Raw genomic sequence first — 21,025 nt, forward strand, 5'->3', positions numbered from 1 at the left:
TGCAACCTGAATTCTATTACCAAAATTGGTACTGTTGTTTGCAGGCTCAGCAGAGGAGTCAAGAACTAAATGGGATTTAGAGACTGGACCGCTCTCCCACCACTAGTGTCATGGTACCCCAAGTCAGGGTTAAGGTGCATTGACATCTACAATGCAGCTATCTTACACTGATCTAATTCTGGGGACAGAGAACTTTCAATTCCGTACCTTTCATAAACACTAAAGTCACCTAAAATGTCAAATGATAAAAAAAACACATTCCAGTTATCTTTGTCTGTGCTACATGAAACTGCAAGAGCCACCATGAGGAGATGGTTATTACACCATTCTGTACAGCATGGAGTTCCTGTGGGACCAATTTTATACAATCAAGTTTTCAAACAGAAATAAAAGAAACAGTTACTGTATTTTCCTGAAAGTAACTGGTTCTTCAAGATGTGTCATCCATAGATATTACAGAAGTAAGTAACTGATTCTTCTTTTGAGGCTTGTCCATATATATTTCACTGTTAGGGATGCACGGTCACCTCCATCGTAGGAGATGTTGTTAGGAGTTTACAAAATGATGGTAAGACAGCCCTGCCAAAACGTGGATCAGAGCCTGATTCTTTCTCTATGAAGTAATGCTGAGTCAACGTATGCCCTGAACCCCAGGAAGATGCCCTACGTATCTCTAATATTGGAACATTTCTCAAAGAAGCTACAGAAGCTTCTTGAGCTCTTCTAAAGTGGCCTGTCACTCTCAATGGTGACAGATATGGCTGCAAGGTGAATCTGCATAAAGCTCATAGAGAGTCCAATGTACTTTAGTAATAGAAGGTAATCCCAGTATATCTGGTATCTGTGTTTGAAACAGAGACAACTAGTGGTGTGGTCAGATAATGAATCACTTCCACTTGACAAAGTAAATGAGCCTCGCAAAGTCCTTTTTACTGTGGATGAGAATGTTCTGTCCCTCACCTGAACAGGTCCTCTTTATTGATATTAACTGGTCAATATCCATGCAATGAGGTTCAGAGACGGCGGATCCAGATGGAGGATCTGACCATCTCAGATACCACATCTGGTAGAAAAGGCAATTAGATCAGAGGGTGAATGACAAATTTCTCAGGGTTTCCCAATGACCCTTAAACATGAGGGCATAGAAGTGAGCTCCACATTCCAACATTGACGCATCTGTTAAAGTTACTGATGGAGCTGGGTGACACAAATGAATGCCTGCACAGATGCTGAACTGATCCTTCCACCAGTCTAGGGAATTCCTCACCATTAGAGGAACTGTCACATGCCCATCTAAGATTTTCCTGGCTGGAGAATAGGTCATTCTGAGACAACTATGGAAGCAGCAGAGGCATAGCCTTGAGTAATCGGTCACAAAAGGTACAAGCTGCCATGTGTACTAGGAGCTGAAGACCGTTCCTTGTTGTTGTTCCAGGGCTTCCCTGAATTGACCCTGTCAGATCTGGCAAAGTTATGAATCTGCTAAGGGAAGGTAAGCCCTGCCTTTCAATGAGCCCAAAGATCCCCCTACAAACTATATCTTCTGTATAGAAGTTAATGTTGATAAATTTTACATTCAGCTGGAGATCCAACTCCAGAAAAAGAGCAAGAGCTTCTAGATGGAAGATAGCACTGCTTTGTAGGAATGGCCCTTGAGTAGCTAGTTGTTGAAATATAGGAAGACTAGGATCGTTTCTCATTGGAGGTAAGCAGCCACTACCATCAGGATTTTTGAGAACACCACTGGGGCCAAAAAAATGCTGAAGGGAAGCCTCAATATTGGAAATTATCCTGGCCTACAGTGAAGTGTAGATATTTCCTGTGCAATAGATGCATCATTATATGGAAATAGGTATCCTGCACGTTAAGGGCCAAAAAACAATCCCCTTCCTCCATTGAAGGAATTATAGCCGCTAAATTCACCATCTTGAACATCTGAGATTTTACTAACTTGTTTAGAAGTCTTAAGTCCAAGATTGGTCTCCACCTTCCATCTTTCTTTGGCACAAGGAAATACTTCAAGTAAAACCCTTTGCCCTTGGGAGGAGATTTTGCTCCTAATCGAAGGAGAGTGCTCACTTCTTGTCTCAATAAAAGCTCATGAGAAGGGACCCAGAAGACGGTGAAGGGAGGGACAAATATAAAGTGCCTGATGTCATTACCTCTATGACACACTTTTCTGTAGTGATCCACATCCAACCACGCTGGAAATAGGACAGTCTCCAAGGGATGGAAGGTGAGCGAATGGAAATAGTTGTAAAGCCAGAGATGTGAGAGGATTTGAACTCTTAATCAACCTGTCAAAAATGTTGCTTTGAGGATGACTGGGTGGTCGTGGAAGGCAGGTGAGCAGCCCTCTTCCTCTGGACTTTGTGCCTTTTCCTGGGGGGTTCAGTGGATCGATGGAATCTGGGGAACTGAGCATAATGTGATCTCTGGGCAGTCTGTGACCTACTAAATCTTCTCTGATTTGTAGAAATATATGCGCCCATGGATAATAAAGTAGCCCTAGTCCTTAAGTGTATGCAAGGACTCATCTGTAGTCCCCAAGAAAAGCTTACAACCATTGAAAGGGAGGGCCTCAACAGTGTTCTTGACTTCTCTCAGAAACCCTGAGAGTTGGAGCCATGACTCCCTGTGCATAACTACGACTGTGTAGATCGACCTTGCAGGAATTGCTCCCTATATTCCTGTGGCAGATGTTCAATAAAGGTTGTAAATCCACTACAGTTTGTAGAAGTGTATCTGGCCATGATTGCCTTATAGTTCGTGATCCTGAACTGTAGGGTTGCTGATGAGTAGGACTTCTGTCCAGAAAGATTCAGTCTTTTTTGGTCTTTGTCATACAGGGTAGACTTGGAGGAGTGTTGCTTACCTCACTCATTTACTGCATTTACCACCAGGGAGTTAGGTAGAGGTGGGAGAACAAGAAATCTGAGTCCTTAGGGACCATAACACTTCTTATCCACCCAATTATATATTGGCGGAATGGTAGCAAGTGTTTGCCACACAGTCTTAGCTGGATCCAGGAGCACCTTGTTAATGGGTAATACCACCTTGGAGGATGTTGACGACTGTAGGCTATCCAACAGTTTGTGCTGCGAATCCTTGACCTCTGAATGGAATCTGAAGCGTGTCAGCTGCCATCTTTATGAGATCTTGAAATTCCCAAAAATTGATGGCCATTGAAAGTGCTGGAAGCATAACCGCCTTGTCTGGAGACCAGGATGAAATAAGTGTTTGAAGGGTGGGATAAATATGCTCCTCATACATCTCCGCCTGTGGGGGGAGACTGGTGGGAGAAAAGAGGACTGTATCACTCTAGCCTCCCTATGAGATGGTACCTGCAGTCTGGAAAATTGCTGACAATAAGCAGCCACGGGATCCCAAATGGCCGTATGGAAATGGGAGTAGCATGCAGAGTTGTTTCCACTGCACTTGTTGACAAGAGTGATCTTCCCTGTGACTGTCGAAGAATGAGTCCCTGAAAAGATACGTCAGAGAACCCTGTACATGAATAGGAGAGACTGAAAGTTTCCTTCATCCAATGGAGAAGCACATGCAGAAAATGATGGAAGTGATGCAGCACCAGAGGATGGTGATGGTCTGGAGATCAGGGACTCTGTATTGAGAGATGTTCAGTACCCATGAAGAGTGGGGATTCTGGTTTGTCTGTTATAGATAGATCTTTAATGTATCTTGTGGTACCAAGTAGGGGATTGATACCAACGCGGTAGCCAAAGCGGACATTACAGTCGATTGGGGGGTGGGTGGGGGGTATTGATGCAGGCACTGATGGTGTATGGTCCCACTGCTTGCTCAGTACTGAGGGCAGTTCACCCACTCATCCCTATATAGCCTCAGCATCCAGCATGAGGAGGCACAGGGAGCATGTGCAGGCCGAACAGACATACTGTCATATCCTGGTCATATTTGTTGCCTGATATACAGGCTTCAACCACCCTATCATACAGCAAAGGTGAAATGGAAAGTGTGGAGTTACATGTGTGTCCCAGAAGTCTGAGACAACTTCTTACAGAGGTCTTGGGATAACCTGCAGGAGGTTGGTCAGATCCAATATGGTTTAGAATCTTTTTTGGGACATAGGCCCTTGCCACTGTAGAGTCCAGAACTGCCTCTAATAAATTCTGTCCTTTGAGTAGGAGCTCATACTGACTTCTCATTTCTTTACTTAACCAACTTTTCACTTCCCTAGGTAATCTGTTGAATCTTCCCACAAGTGAGCCAGTTGTCTAAGTATGGATAAACCCAGACTCCTTGTCTCCTGAAATAAGCTGCCATTACTGCTAGACAGTTTGTGAATACCCTCGGTGCTGTCGATAGACCAAATGATAGGAACCAGTACTGGCAATGGCAATTGCCCACCTGAAACCTTGGCTATTTTTATGGGAAGGATGAATTGCTATATGAAAATAAGCATTTTGGAGGTAGAGTGCTGCATACAAGTTGTGTGTATGTAGGAATAGAATTTCTGAGACCAGTATTACCAACTTGAAATTGAACTTTCAAATAAAGGTGTTCAATTGTCTTTGGTCCAGAATAGGGTGCCAGCACCCTTCTTTTTGGATATTAGAAAGTAATATGAATAAAATCTCTTCCCTCTGTGTTCCTGAGGCACTTTTCCCACTGGTCTGAGATTTAGAAATGACTGTACTTCCTGATGCAGCATGCTCTTGTGCGGGATGTCCCTGAAAATGGACGAGGAAAGTGGGCACAGGGTTGAGGGGGGTCTGGAACTGGATGGAACACACTTCTACAATTTCCAGGAGCTAGCAGTCCATACTTATGGTGCTCTAGACCCCATAAAAATATAATAAACAGTTCCCAAATGGAGGGGATAGGAGGGTGATCCAGTACAGATTGTACGCTACTCCCAACCAATCAATCAAATGCACTGTCTTGATAACAACATTGGCTGGTGAGAAGACATGGTCATGGAGGCAGATCGTTTCCTTCTCTGAAATATCTGGTGCTTCCTGTGTGATTCAGGTTGTCTATACTCAGTACAGTATGGCTGAAGCTTAATCTACTTTTTACTTTAGGGCAGGAGCATAGATTCATAGGGTATGCATACGCTGCAGCTAGGAGATGCGATTCCCAGCCCGGGTTGACAGACTTGCATTGGCTCTGCTTAAGCTAGTATGCTAAAAATAGCATTGTGTACACTGCGACATGGACAGTGGCTCAGGCTAGTTGTCCAAGCTCAGACTCAGCAGGTTGGTGGGGCACAGGCAGCTAGCCTAAGCCACCACCTGTGCAGCAGTACCCATATTGCTATTTTTAGTGCACTTCTACAATTTCCAGGCTAGCTTGAGGAGAGCTAGCGTGAGTCTGTTTACCTGCACTGGGAATCACACCTCTCAGCTGAAGTGTAGATATATGCCTAGGGACCTGAGTATCACTTAAGGCTTTACACTCCTCAAAAGGAAGCTCATCAGTCTTCACATTAAGAAGTTTATATCCCTCAAATGGAAGATGCTCAATTGTAACTTGTACTGCTTCAGGGATTTCTGAAGATTGGAGCCAAGAGGATCACCTCATATAGCCATTGATCTGAATGCTATGTCTTTAAAATCAAGGTCAGAGGTTACACCAGTGTTATAGATGCTGGATGCAACCAAGAAGTCTAATTCAAGCAAGAAAATAAAGATCATGAAAGCTGCTTGAATGGATCTTCCATATGTTAAAAAATCCTGAGGCAGTTACAGATAGAAACAATCTACCTGGATACGGAAATACAGATGCTTTCTGGAGCTGTGGGGTTTTAACTATACCTATTCATAACCATATTCTATAGCACGTGTATAAACTCTAAATACAAATGGAATAGAATAAGGCATCCTGGCCTAAATTTTCAAATGACTAGTAATTTTGGATGCCTTAGTTTTTAAATGACCAACTTAAGATACCCTATAAGAGTTGATTTTAAAGGGTTTGTATCTGAAGTTGGGCTCTCGAAACCACTGCTCCCTTTTGAAAATTTAAGGCCCTGTGTCTCAATATGCTCATTTCTTTGATCGAAAAGAAAATAATCAACTTCTGGAGTTCAACCTACCTGTCCACACAGAAGTTGTGATAATACTTATAATTATCAGAGTAAAAGTAGCAGTTATGATTAAAAATGACTTAGCAGGACAAGGTGAACAGAGACATGACCAAGAAATGTAGCCTTTTGGGACTTTGTAGAAGGGGGATTCAGCCACAGAAGAATAGCTCATTACCAGAAACAGGAGAAGGAATTTGATAAATATATAAAGTGGCTTAAGTCATCAGGATATGATATATTTGTCTGGCACCTGTTACCTTCAATCATAAATGATTATATATAGAAAAATCATCATGTTGTACCTCTTCAGTTGTGGCATCTCTAAAACATAAAGGGACAGCATAAAAACTAATACAATAGTGTCAGTATAGTCTAAGTACAAACGGCTACAACTGAATACATCACAATTTCTAAATTTAACATTTTCAGACTTACTTCTCAAATGTCCCTCCATTTGAGGAATGCCATTCATTTTTGTTCCAAAGTTATCAACTCTCACTCAAATTTGGTGCCCCCTTACTGTTACAAATCAGTTAAATCAAAAAAAAAAAAAAAAAAGACAAAGAATTATGAAGCTGAGGTTTGCAGGATGAGTTATTTACACTAACGGGTCAAGTTTCATCATGAATAATTTATTTGCATTTTTCATTTTGGGTCTTATCACACACTATGTTCCCCATGTGTGCCTTTGTACCTTAACAGAAATAGAGTGAAAGAATAATTAAAAACAAAAAACCAAGTAAATGAACACAGGGAGGGTGGGTAAAAATAATTTTTTTAAAAAAATTGAATAGGATTTTTATTATTTTTTCTTTTAAAAAATGAAACTGTTTAAAATCTGAATTTAATACAAAATATGTTAAGACCTAAACTTATTGCAATCTCTTAAAACATTTAAATAAAAAAAATAAATACGCTGGATCCATGAGCCTCTTATCAATAACTGAGTTAAAAGCTGCTTTTTTGTTTATATAAAAGGATTGGGAGAAAAACATCTAACTTCTGAAGTCAAGCTTTATAAATAAGGCACAATAGGTCATGTACTGTTATTAAGGGTTTGATTCTGTGGATGACTCAGGAGATGTGCTCCCAGATGCAAGAGACGAACACAGTAATTTAGGAGACTCTCTCATTTTCAAGAGACTTAGACAAGTAGGAACTTAAACTCCAGTCAGTTTCACATAAACATATTTGAAAATTTTCCCAGCTTGACCTGAAATAATCATTTTAATTCACTGACTACAGTTAATTCCTCTGTTCAACATATCATTTAGTCGTAAATGTGAAACATGTTTTTATAAGAGAAGTTTATGTATCCAACACATTTAAGGTAATTTTGTTTAATAAAAATACTTTTAATATACTGTTCTGTGTGTTTAATTAAATTCCAGTTATAATCCTAATGCAGCTTGATTCAAATCAGGAGCAAAAAGTTAATTATCTAGTAAGTACACCTTTTCTAATACACTAAAAGTGTACACTTAATAAGAATCTAAAAATATTAAGCTATATAATTATTAAATAACTGTATATAGTTATAGTGTACCCTCCAAAGCAGAAAGTAAAAGATTAACAAATTTAGTGTAAAAGCACTACTTAGTTGTAAATCAACAACCTTTTATGGTTGCATCAACAAATATAAATGCACCTTTCTCTAGAAAACCACTGAAGTACAAATGGAAAAGTTGATTACAACTGATTATTTAAATTGTGGCTTCCCCCCTGATTTAAATCAATCCATCCTGACACAAAGGAGACTATAATAATTTCAACTAACAACCACGTGCCCCATTTAAAGAAGTATCACAATTCTTCACATTGGGACTGCTACCAATTTCTACAAATTGAAAGATACTTCTTCACCACTAGTAGATGTTGCTTTACTGAGACTTCAGTATCTGAGAGTACCAACAGTTTCCTTTAATGCCCATAAGCACATGATGTAGTGAAAAAATTCTACAAACCTGCCTGCTGTGCAGGTTGCGGCAGTGGTGGGTTTTGCTGGGTGTTGTAATGGACAGAAGTAGCTGGACGATATTGTTGACTGGAGTGTGGATACTGGCCTGGAGCACAATAACAAGATGGAATCTAAAAAGGAGCAACATTTTGGAGATTCACATTTTTAGGTTTATAAAAGGCAGAGAGCAAAACATTGAATGATGAAAAAAATCATATGATAAAGGCAATTTAGAGAAAAACAGTGTAACTTAATAAAAGTTTCAAATACTTAAGAGATTAAAAATACTCAATTTCAATTTTATCTTCCATTTAGTAAGAGTATTTTGCTCTATTTCCAGACAACTCCGTTTTGTTTACTACTGTCCTTATGCAAGTCTCATCAATAAACTCCAATACATTCTTGAAAAAGGTCTGAGGACAATGTGTGTTAGCTGCTACAATGGTAAAAGCAGAGGAAGCTCTCGCTATTTTCTTTGGGTCATACCAAAATAAGTAGCTACTTTGTTTCAGTTTCTCAGCACCGAAATAGGGGGATTAAAGAAAAAGATGATGATTAGGATTCCTAGGCCAGTCTTCATTGTAAATATTTTAAATGTAGACACACTGGAAGGTCTCTTTAAAACTGAGCAAATAAAATAGGCACAGCGCATGAGACTATATTTGTTTAGGTTAAATGTGGTTATATTTAATTTAAAAATCTCACTATTAATGATATTATGTGCTTCCTAAGCTCTAATTTTCTAAGTCTTTAGGAATTAATGGTTCCAGACATGAAGTTTGGATGACTGCTTATTCCCCAAGTAAACAGAAGCTACTGAGTTCAAACCACAGAAGTAAGAAAACCAAATTTACTAACTAAGTCCATTGAAATATAAAATGTTCATTAATGGTGTCAAGGAAAACCTTTTAAATAATTCTCAGAGAAGAAAAGATAAAGCCTTTGTACCTGTGGTAGAGGTTGCTGCATGTATCCCTGTTGTTGCAGCACTTGCTGGTTGATAGGATGGCTAGATGCAGAGTAGCTGGGAGTAGGAACTGGTTGGCCTTGCGGTTGTGTCAGAGGTGGGGCTGTTGCTATGATATAGCCAGATTGTTGGGGGGCCTGAAGGACTACAGTGGACTGGAACATGGTGGCATGAGGATCAGCACCATCAGCAGATGGCTGGCGTGCAAGACTCATATGGCTAAATTGTGATCCTAGGTTGTCTTGCTATAAAAAAAAATGATAACATTTATATTCACAAATGTTCAAACAGGGAACAGTAGAGTATAGTTGCTAGGTAAATTCTTCAGTAAGTGAAAAATTAAAACATGCACCTGTGCAATTACCATATATTAAAATACTAAAAAAGAATGACAAGGCAAGCTTCAGAACAGAAATAGAGCAGTGTAGTAAGAACAGTGTAGTAATTATTAAGGTTAATTGTGGAGAAGTTACACACAAATGCAGAGAAATTTAAAAGGTTTAACATCTGATGCTAGAAACAGATTTTCTTTCATAAAGGGATGCTACCTTTCATAAGGGTTAAATATAGAATTTAAATTAATTAGAATCAAATAATTTAAAGTATGTCAATAACTTTTCAGATCTAATTCCAAAGGGGAAGTGAAAATGTTTAACTCTAATCAAAACAGGATGCATACAGCATCGTCATATTTAAGAAAAAAATGATTTTCTAAAGAGTTGAGTTGATGATGCTACTAGTCTTTGTATGAGTGTCCATTAGTCTAATTTTATGTAGTACTGCTAATGAGATACCAAGATCAAATGTTAATCCTAAAAATAGGCACAGATGTTCAGTTCTGCGCGAGTCCATGTTATAGTGTTATTTGTTTATGATAACATCTACAAACCCCAGTCAAAGACTGGGGCCTATTGTGACTCGGTTTGTGAGAATTGTGCCCAATGATATTCTGAGTCCTTCATTATTGTAATCCCAGGCACTTTTTCCCCAGTTTGTAGGGCTTGGAAGTAGTACTCATGGCTACCAGCAGCTGTATTTGGTGTACCATTTAACTGTGATATAGCTATCATTGGGTAATCATTGGGTAACAATGGGTAATCATTAGTATTGTATCTTTTGCTAACCAGTAAGCTTCAATTCACACTTTAAATCTGGACTTTCCAAAAGGCAGTGGAACACACAGGATACCATGCCACAGTTATATTATGGCCATTTGGTCCTCCTTAGTTTGCCCTGAGGAAGATCATATGGCTGCTATGTACACTCTTCACACCCTGCTAAGGAAATAAAGTTTTTGGAAAACCATCTGCATTTCATACAGATATTTTCTTTACTTTTCCTGACTTCTAGATTTTGCAGAACTACGTCCTGTGAAACATGGTAAAATATTTTCTTCTCATTGCTGAGGATACTGAATGTCTAATGAAACCACTAGCCGTCTTCAATTGCACTTAAGAAAATTATTTGTAATATTTTACAAAGTGAATTTTTAGCTTTTTATTTGCCACTTTAAGCTATTTTTGTCTTTTAGTACATTGACTTATGTCCTAAAGATTCAACTATCCAGCTTAGCCCTCGGTTTTTAGATACTACATCTCAATGTCTGCTTTTTAAAATATATAATATAGAAGAAAGTTGGTGTTCATAAAGAGACAAACATGAATTCTTATATTTATCCACCAGACTAATACAGAGAAGGCTGAGGCAATGCAAGTTATTTCCATTACCCTGACTATATGCCTAAACTTTGAGGTGGAGAGTTCACCCTACAGAGATGATATAGTAGTTGAATCCTCATAGGCCATTCAACCTGCTGTCTTTCTGATGATACTACCAATAAAGGGAAAAAAAACATTACTGTTTTTTATGAGCTATAGACACCTATCATTTAGATTCTTGACTGAGACCATTAATCCATTTCACTGTGCTGAATGAGTAGGCATCAGACAGTACCAAATTTAAGATACTATCAGAGTGGCCTGCATTTGAATCAGCGATCTAGAGGTGAATTCTTTGTTTCCATTATTAACCTCCACTGAGCCTCACCTGTCTCTGCTTTAATAATGTCTAAACATAAATCAAACTGATGGAATAAAACTGATGAAACAATCAAAAAATTCAGAGTGCAATTTTTTTCTTCCTTCAAATCTGTATACCCCAATATAGGTAACAGTAATTAATCAAGTGATTTTATTTATACACAGCTTAATGAAGTAAGATGAATACGAACATTCTTTATTAGATCCATGTGATTTTGTGATATTCCAGCATTATTGATCAAAACATTAGCTATATATAAATCTACAAATAAACTAAAAGTAGGTAGTTATTGGATAATAGAAACATGAATTAGGATGAGAAAGCAGAGGTCTGGGAGCCAGGAAGCCTTAAGTTCTAACCCAGGCTCTCATTCAGATGAGAGATTCAGAATCATTCAGATTCTGGCCTTGGACAAGTGACATCCCCTGTCATGTTTTGATTTCCCTGTTAAACTGGTGAAGTAATACATACTTATCTCTTAGGCTTAACGCTGGTAAAGCACTTTGCAATATACATGACTGCAAATTCAAAGGCCTGGCTCCATGCTCACAAATAGATCTGTTGCTGACAATACTTGTCAGCAATGGGTTTACCTGAACCAATGTTGAAAACAATTTATTGTTTATATGGATGGGATACATTATTTTAATTCACTCTGTGCTTCTGCAAAATCTAAAGAGCACTTTTTGCATCAGTGCTGAAAAAGTTTTTGTCCCATTCATATTATTTTCAATGACAGTGAATGATGACTGATTACTGACACTTTCTGTAAGCAGTGAGCCCACCCACAAGCTTTCAGGTACAGTAAAGGAGAGGTTTAGCACTTGAAATACAGCAGGGATAAAAACACTCAGTCTGAATGGAAAAAGCCACTTGTAATGTTTTGATGAATCTCTCCCTGACTTTAGAGGCAATGATAATCCTTTAGACAGTGCTTTACAAATTCAAAGTGCTGTACAAAATATAAACCAATCAGCATGAGGCTGACCTACAAGACAACAGCCAAAGGTCTCCTAACTTGACTGTGTGGGGTGGGGACCACACCCAGGGTACGGGGAAAAGAAAAAGACAGTGGAAACCTGAGAACATCAATGCCAGTAAAAGGGTTCCCAGGTGAAAGATGGCTGCATAACATGAGGGGAGTATAAAAAATAGAAAAAGATTTTAAAAACAGTGAGTAAGAAGCTACTGTTTAAAGGTTAGGTGAAAAATTAAGAATGTGAAGAATACTAACAGCAGCCAAATCTAGAACTGTATATGGAGATTTAAAACAAAAATATATAGTTTACATCATCCTGCTTTTATTAGTGTACTTGAATGAACAATCACTGTTTCAATCTCATTCTGGTAAATTTATCAGAGACTATATCCCCCAACTGTATGGGGAGATTTTGATAGACCAGTAAAAAGGGACAGGGACCACTTGATAGTGTAATAATATTGATCATCATATTTGTTGCTAACAGAAGCCAAAATCAGTAGGCTTCTCTGTAAGCTTGTATAGCCTTGGCATGACTAAGTCAGGAGGGGAAGGGTTTGGGCGATCACAGGAAGGGAGCCTCTTGCTCAGCCTTTGCCTGACCCTGCACGCCTCCCTGGTACTCTGGTGGATGTGCCTGGATCGGTGTAAAAGACCAAAAAGCTTATTTATGCATGCCCTCTGGGAGATGTTTGTCCAGGCCTCAAGACATGCAGATTTGTCAGGAACACATCTAGTTAATTAGTATTCTGTGGCATCCTCTTGATTAGCTTTTGAAACTGCTTCCCCAACAAGTGTTTGCCTTGACATGTTATTGTCTACTAATAAGGATAAATAGGGGGGAGAGGTTTGGACTATTTGGGATCTCTTCTTGGACACAACTTCGGGATCCTCCAATGACAGCTGAAAGATCAGGCCAGTCGGAAAGCCGTTGCTGTTTCCACTTAAAAGCCGCCCCAAACTTCAGTAATTACTGAGGATTGGGAGAGTTTTACTAACCTGTTGTGGATGTGTGTAAGTGCTTGAGCCTAAGTAAAGTATAGCTTTAAAGTAAGATTAAGAGCACTCGTGTTGTACTTTTTCTACCAGTCCATCTATCAGCTGGACGGCGGTGTCTCCATTTGATTTATTTCCTGATACCACCTCACACAGAGTAAAGCTACCAAAAGCTTTGGGTTGGCAGAACCCCAGGTAACACCACCACCAATATAAATACATATCTATGCTTATTAAGTATACACACAATAGTATTTAATACATTTCACATACACTGTATGTCACATAATTATATATAGTCATACCCTAATATATAGGGTAACACCCCTAGTTTTTTTTAAAAAACTGAATGTTACTAAACTTATTTGGTGCCATTTCAGTGAATTTCCCTTGTTTTGACTAACAGACTTCAGAGTAGTATCCTACAAAATATCTGGAGCCCCCAGCTCTGGTTCACTTGCTTGCCAGTCAATTTCATTCCTTAGTTTTGGTATCAAGAGAGCCATACCTGCTCACTCACCTTCAGTGAAACCCTAACACTCTAGGCCACACAATCTCAGGGCTGGCATCTGAAAAGGCTATGCTGGTAAGGAAAGCTAGCCAGTGCACACTTGACAGAACACCTTGAACTCCCCTTTTCATTGGGCAAGGATACTGGGGGGGGGGGGAAAATGAGGCACAGTGGAGCTCTTTCTTCTGCTCTGGCACGGGGGCTGAACAAGGCACCATACAAAAACAACAAAGGGGGAAAGAGATTTGGGTGGCTGAGGGAGGGAAAGCAAACAGAGAAAGCAACATCTGAGAAGGAGGGGAAGAAAGAGAGAAAAATCAAGGGGTATAATAAAATAAATATTGACTGGCTATGGGGGCAACAGCAGTGAAGTACTTTTGAGAAAGAAAAAAACAAAACTTCCCTTGTATACATTGTCCTCAAACATCATATAATGTGCCAGGATCTTAGGAACTGGTTTTCCCTTTGAGCAATATTTTACTGCAGTTGACCTTGCAGCCAGTCAATGTTTGTGTTAAACACACCCACTCACAAACTAATCAAACTTCAACATCCACTAAAGATTGACCCATGCAGAGAAGAGATGAATAGAAGATATAGTACCACAGTATACTGCTGGGTAGATGAGACTGGCAGGAGCGGGGGTGGATAAGAGACTGCCGAGTATTGAACAGGCTGTGAAGAAGATTGCAGAGACCGGATAGGCTGAAGAAGTAAGTTTTATAAACAAGGTTAATACCACAGAACAAGAAAAATGGGAAAAAAATTGAGTAAATTGAGAAATTATGCTATAGCATAAGACAATATAATTTTAGAGAAAATGGGAAAACTTCATACAGTAAGAACTAATGTGTTTTCCATATATTCATCTCCTATCAAGAGGGGCATTTTGCTTATAATTATTATATAGTAAACAATATGACAAAGCAGCAAACTAGTATAATTTAAACACGGATCATTTTGCTATTTTCAATAGTTATACTTCAACCATTTTTGTTTTAAAGTAATGAAGTAAGTATGTATATGCATTTTAAATACGTTTCAGTTTTTAAATCCAGAACTAAGCAAGTACTAAAAACAAATCAAAACATGCCATTTTATTATTGAGCAGAAAATGCATTTTGAAGTACAACTGAATTTACCACTCCTAAAGTCTTATAAGTATAGTAAGGGCACTAAAAATACCAAAGGTCTACCACCAACATTTGCCATATGTAACTAATATATTTTGTAAATATGGAAAAGGGTTTTGGCAACTCAAATTCTTAGAAAAAGATATGTCTTTAATGCAAGATTATTGTATTACAGCAGTAAGCTGCAGAGGCTGGGATTATTATGGAGAAGGCATTCAGAAATCTTGGGAGAAGGAAAGAAAAAATGTGCATGCTGTACTGCTCTTGTACATCCCATGCTGGTAATAGGGAGTACAGATGAGCCTGAGAAGTTTCAAGAAGACTTAACTCTGTAGGCTGCAGAATTTAAGCTGTAGCGTAAGTGGATACCACAGGACAGAGGATGTAACACAAGGAAAATAGACCAAGATGAAGGTGAAGGTAAAATTGAGCAAGGTTGTGTGTCACTACCTAAGGCTGACGAGGCAAGAGCCTGCACTTAGTGCCTGGAATCGCTGCTGTAAAAATAGGACTATTTTGTGGGGGTTTGGGTCAGCCATGAAGTGGTCTAATAGCCTCCTCTAACAGAAGAATAGGAGGTTAAAACAGATTCAGTTCTTCAGTGCTGTTATACATTACTATGAAATGTACAAGTTAATCCTCTGAAAGTGTCATGAGGCCATTTCATGACTTAAGTGAAGAGATTTGGGACAGGGACTGGAAGAGAGAGGGAATGCAGCTCTACATGTTAAAAGGAAGTAATTAGTCTAACACACAGCATAGGGAGAGGGCAGAAGGGAGAGAGAGTTCGGCCCTTGTTAAATGTTTACCATTTGAGCCCTGGTTCAGTTACTTTCATTCTGCTAAGCAGTAGCAGCGGTGCTAATAAGGTTGCGATGCTTGCTACATCCTTGATATCAGAACCTTGACAGTTCATCTTTCTGCTTTCTATGTGTTTTAGGAAAACGTGACTGCCCTGTCACGTCGTCTGGAAGACTGGCAGGTCTGGTGATTAAAAAGAATATCCAGTTACACGTATGTGGCCAGCTAATGCTTCTCTTTCAACAAATTCCACAAAAATCACTCTACTATTTTCTTATTATCAGATGGCAAGACTGCTCAGTCGAGCATCATGTATTTGACATGTGCACCTGTGATAGGATGTGATTAGCTGCTGGCTGCTGCTGTGGTGGTGGGGGAGGAGGTGGTTGCTGTGGAGATCCAGGCACTTGGGTCCTAACAGGTTGCTGAAGCATAGGAGGATTATACACAACAGGAGTGCCATCTGGGTTAATGAATGGCTGACCTACAGTGTGGAGAAAAAATAAAATAAAATAGAGACACATTATTTACGTATTTAGGTTATTTAGAGATCAATTTATTTAAATCAGACAATGTCAAAAATAAAATCTGATAATATTACATGAGAACTGCTGTATTATATACCAAATTTTTATTATGTTACTAAATGCTTGCCATTACAATTAGAATGGCAATTACCAAAGGCCTCATTTGGAAGATTATTTGTAATGAAAAACCCATAAACTTCTGTGGTAATAGTGATCATGTCCAGAAAAAAAGCTAGTCATTTCCCAAATTTATGGACTAAAAAGGATGGCAAATATTTATTTGTATCAGTCTCGAAAGGGTGGTTCTGTGTTTTTGTAAAGATCCACCACATGTAAGTTTCTGTGCAAATTTGGAAGTCTCGAAAGCTCTTTTGCAATTATATGGACTAAAAAAAAGTGTAACAAGAAGAAAAATTCATAAAAAACAGTTTTCCTCTCCTCATATCTTTAAGAAGCAATTTAAATGTGGTTCCCTTATCAATTAAAACACCAGCCAAGATGTACAGTAATGTAAAAAGAGAAATTATTTCTCGCTCTGTAAAACTGTAGTTATAATTGCATTGCTATAAATTGTCATTAAGAATCTTTTAAAGAGCCATCCTCCCTAAAGTGAATTTACTTTAACTTTCAATTGAACTGACATTTAATATTATATTCTCATGCAATATTGGCATCACCAACATTGTGGCACTCTGCTAAGAGAATCAAAAAGTGAAAATAATTAAAAAACTGACTATAAATAATAGTGAAAATGACTGATTTCAATGTCTGAGTTCAGCAAGATGCAAAAAGGAAAGAACAGTAAAAAACAAAAAGGAGAAAAATAAAACTAGATTTTAACTTTTCATCATGATCTATGGTTTTATTAGTAACAATTTTTATTTTTTAAAAGAAATTTAACCCGAGAATTTCCTTTTAAAGATGAGGGACTGAGAGCCAACTTCCTGTCTGATTGCCCTTCATCAGCCTGAGCCATGCTAGTTTGGTCACAAGAAATTCTCAGCAGTTCTATATAGCCTTGGCAGTGGTGCTTACACCTGTACGTTTGTATGCTAATGAAATCTTTTCAGTTTTGCCTGCTGACTAGGTCACATTCCTACAAGGGTAGACATTTAGCTCCCACATGAGGATATTTCAGTGAGGGGTATAAGATAGAAGCTAGATTAAGGAGACCAAACAACACAGCTCAAATAGACTAGAGAGGTTTGCAAAATGGAGGGATGTGGAAAGGGCCCAATGTTCAGTCTAAGGCTATGTCCACACTTGGAGCTGGGGGTCTGTTACCCATCTTGAGTAGACATACTTGTGCTAACTCTCATTGAGCTAGCATGTTAAAAATAGTAGTGTAACTGCAGTAGAATGGGCAGCAATGAGCAGCGGCACAGGTTAGCTGTCCCGAGTATGTATCCATGGGGTTCAGGTAGATTTGTACTTAGGGCGGCTAACCCATGCTACCAGTGTCCATGCTACCCTGGCCACATTATTATTTTTAACACGCTAGCTTGATGAAAGCTAGCATGCGTATGTCTACTTGAACTGGGAATCACAACCCCATCTTCAAGTGTAGATGTATTTTAAGATTGGGCCCATTGATTTGATATGTTCCAACTAGATTTGATTTGCCTTAATACTTCTTCAACCTCAGGGACTAGGGATCCATGGAGATATTCTTCACAGATTTAGGGAGACAAAGATTTTTCACTCCCCCCCCCCCGCATTTTCTAGGCTCACTAAGATTATTCTTACTCCCCCCACTGTGACTAAGGGAGAGAGAAATGGGGAAAGAGCCTTCTTTGACTGACTGGGAAGAGAGAGGAGACACAATGACACTCTCACACTGCTGAGTCTGCAGAAATCACTGTCAGGGAGAGTGAGAACTTAACCTGTGCTCTTTGAACCTCTCTGACTCATAGGAAAAGGCAGAGCTAGAAGAGCCATCACTTCTTTGCTAACTGCCCATTGATATTGGTTATAATCTGGGAACTCATTTGAACAGAAATGTTGCTGACATTCATGCTGTTCTGGAAGGGTATTAATTTCATTCAGCCATTGCTTCTGAAGAGTCCTTTCCTGAAAAAACTTATCAGACAGGCCTCCTATAACAAAAGCAAAATTAATGACTGAGCACAGTATAAATATGTAATTAAAGGGACACACTATTTGAAATCAAGACAGTTTTGTAAAGTGTGTTAAAAGTAGTTCAGGTACCTGCTGTTAAGTCCAACTCTTGGGGTTTTACAAATCACTTAAAAATAAATAAACAAACAAGCAAACAAGGTTTTTCAGCCTCCAATTGCTATGTGGAAGACCCACAAACAAAAACATAGAAAAACTAACTTAACAATACAGGGGCAAAAAGTGAAACTGATCACACACAAAATATTGTCAAACACAAAGTAAACAAACTGGAAAAAGGAGAAAACATTTTTCTCTTTAAATTAAAGTTTTATGGATTATTTATACCAGTAAATGTAATAATTCGATGCAAATAGGATTTTCAAATTGATGATATTTCTTTAAAGATGCAGTATTTGTCCAATTGAGTGATTACTCTGAAAACTTATAGTTATTAAACCTGGTGCATACAGGACAGCTAATTTTAGTAAATTTGAGACATGAGATAACAGGAATGTAGGCTAACAAAGACATTATTATACCTTAGCTACACTATAATTCAAATTATGTTAGTCAAAACCTGGGCAGGGAAATGATCCTTACTTTGCTAGCAAGAAGCCTGTTTCCTCATAGCTCAGGCTAAGACTGTTTTAACTCCAGTATAGAATCAGCCTAAAGTTCTTAATTTTCTGGTGAGAGTGCTTCACATTGCTATGACAGTGACTGTGGCATAAGATGGTCAACAGGATTATGGGACATCCACCTATCAACTATATAACTGTTGTTTTATGACTAGACCAGGAAAATCTACAGTGCTGTCCCCAACCCTAAAATACCAAATAAGCCACCTTCAGTGTACAATAAGCAGCTGGGAAACATGTTATTTCTGGGTACTAGTTTGTCAGTTTATAGCACAGCTGGGCTTTAGCCATTCCTTCTGTAAGGCATGTATGGAGTAACACGGAAGTAACTGGTACATGTACCAACAGAACCATGAATGTAAAACTTTTTCTCTAATATGGCTTACCATATTAGCACAGGATTTATTTTAAGGGGAAAAAAAAAAGTCAGGACTGAAAAACAATGGATTTTTCTAGCTGAGTACAAAACTACAGTTTCAAAAGTGAAATAATTTAGCTCTTCTACCCCACCCACAAATTCCCTTGAAACAAACAAAAAAGTACACTGATGACACAAAAAACAATTAAAAAACATGTAACTTGCCATGTATTACAATTATTAATACAATAGGGCTGTAGCTTGATAGGAAAGATATCTCCAAATATTTTCTTCTCTAGAATTTAAAAATGATCAAAGAACCCTTTGTTTATACTAACTTCCATTACATAAAAAGCTCTCCCAAATATTAAGATGCATTACAAACAATATATTAAACATGTATAATACAGTACTGCTGAACTTTTTTTGTTAGTTCCCCAGACATAGACTTAGCTTATGTAACCTGTAGGCTAATCCAGTCTGGTATCTGTAAGTTTCCTCCCATCCCTACTTCTGTGAGGTAAACATTCTCCATTCACTCATTAAGATGGCAATATGATGCTACTCCTATACCAGACCACCACCATGTTATCATGTCTAAGTGTAATCTAACATTTCTTTCAACCTCTACTTATACCAACTGTTTGTCAAAAACATACAATGAAATTAATGTGCTTTGTGATGTAATCAAAGTTGTGGATGCTAAACATAAATACATCAAAATCAGCAAATTAAAGCTGGGATTATCTACTTTCTTATACAAGTACCATGGAAAAGACTAAAAACAAACTAATAAAAAAGTATAGACTTAAATTAGGCTACTGTTAAGAAAGCAGCATAAAAGATTTTCATATTCATTATGTGAATTATCAGTTAAAAATACCACATATGAACTAAAATTCTGAAAAGCAGAGAAAAACATTTGACACGGAAAAAGTTTGCTTTTTAGATTATATACTTACATATCAGAACAATATTTATATTAAGTGCATAGAGCAAACATTAAAAACATATGACACTACAAAAGTTGGGGGAAAAGAAAGGAAAAGACAACATTACGGTACACTCACAAGTTAAACGATTTACACAATATTTTAAAGTTCTAAACCATAATAAAAACATCCACAACTGGATACCAACCTGTTTGAGGGTTGATCAGAATACTGCCAGGTGGTATGCCTGCCGCTTCCAAGGGAAGCAAAAAGAAGCTAGTGCTAGTAGGTGTCACTTGCCCACTTATGCCACCATCAAAGGAAAAAGATTTACTAGTGCTGACAGTTGGATAGACAGCAGGTGTGCCATGAGAAGGCTGGCTTAGAGCTGTGACTGGAAGAGGCTGCTGGGTGTGAGAAAGAGAACCCGTGGATGACCCTACACTACTAGAAGACTCTGAACCTAGGAAAGGAGTAATGAGAAATTGTTTTTATCTACAGATAGAAACATCATGCTCATTTAAATATATAATTTTTAAAAGTTTACCCTTAAATAACTGCATGTAACTACAATATTAAATTATGAATTGAGTAGAGTACATCTATTACAAGCTTCTTTCTGTAAACTCAGACTAATTCTACACTGCCATGCTTTAGTCTTTTGCAACAGAGCAAAGTGAGCTTGAAGCATTATGAAATCAAAATGGTAGCATATTATACCCACTTTGCACAGGTACCAATGACTACATAAGGTGAAAGGTAGTGGAGAATCAGGCCCTGAGTTCTTTTGGCAGCCAAAGCATGCAGCTAAAAGCAATCTCCCCATACCCAGCCACTGAAACCCCTAAAACGTGTGTCTAAATATTTTTGAACAGCACTTGTGTCTTTTTCTAAAGTCCCTTTTAATACACAGTTCATCATACTCTCTATTAGACCTTTTCCATAATAGTTGCATAATATGCAGGTGCAGAAAATTAATGTAACTGTTTAAGCATAAGAAA

General features: G+C 38.3%; 1 protein-coding gene across 3 annotated transcripts in view; it reads right to left on the reverse strand.

Annotated features, from left to right (window-relative positions):
• R3HDM1 (R3H domain containing 1) overlaps positions 1-21,025 on the reverse strand; it is a 118,735-nt gene that overhangs the window by 41,410 nt on the left and 56,300 nt on the right. The window contains exons 14-18 of one of the 3 annotated variants that reach the window (XM_067549526.1): positions 20,233-20,487; positions 15,781-15,935; positions 14,121-14,222; positions 8,973-9,236; positions 8,032-8,155 (exon numbers count right to left, since the gene is read on the reverse strand). In XM_067549526.1, the coding sequence (XP_067405627.1) occupies positions 8,032-8,155; positions 8,973-9,236; positions 14,121-14,222; positions 15,781-15,935; positions 20,233-20,487 (900 nt within the window). The remainder of the gene's footprint in view (positions 1-8,031; positions 8,156-8,972; positions 9,237-14,120; positions 14,223-15,780; positions 15,936-20,232; positions 20,488-21,025) is intronic. The other 2 variants (XM_067549524.1, XM_067549525.1) reach the window with 2 other exon arrangements.

Source organism: Emydura macquarii, unplaced genomic scaffold (assembly GCF_026122565.2).
Source record: "Emydura macquarii macquarii isolate MOO-44397 ecotype Brisbane River unplaced genomic scaffold, CSIRO-AGI_Emac_v2 contig_1253, whole genome shotgun sequence".
Classification (NCBI taxonomy): Eukaryota; Metazoa; Chordata; order Testudines; family Chelidae; genus Emydura; species Emydura macquarii.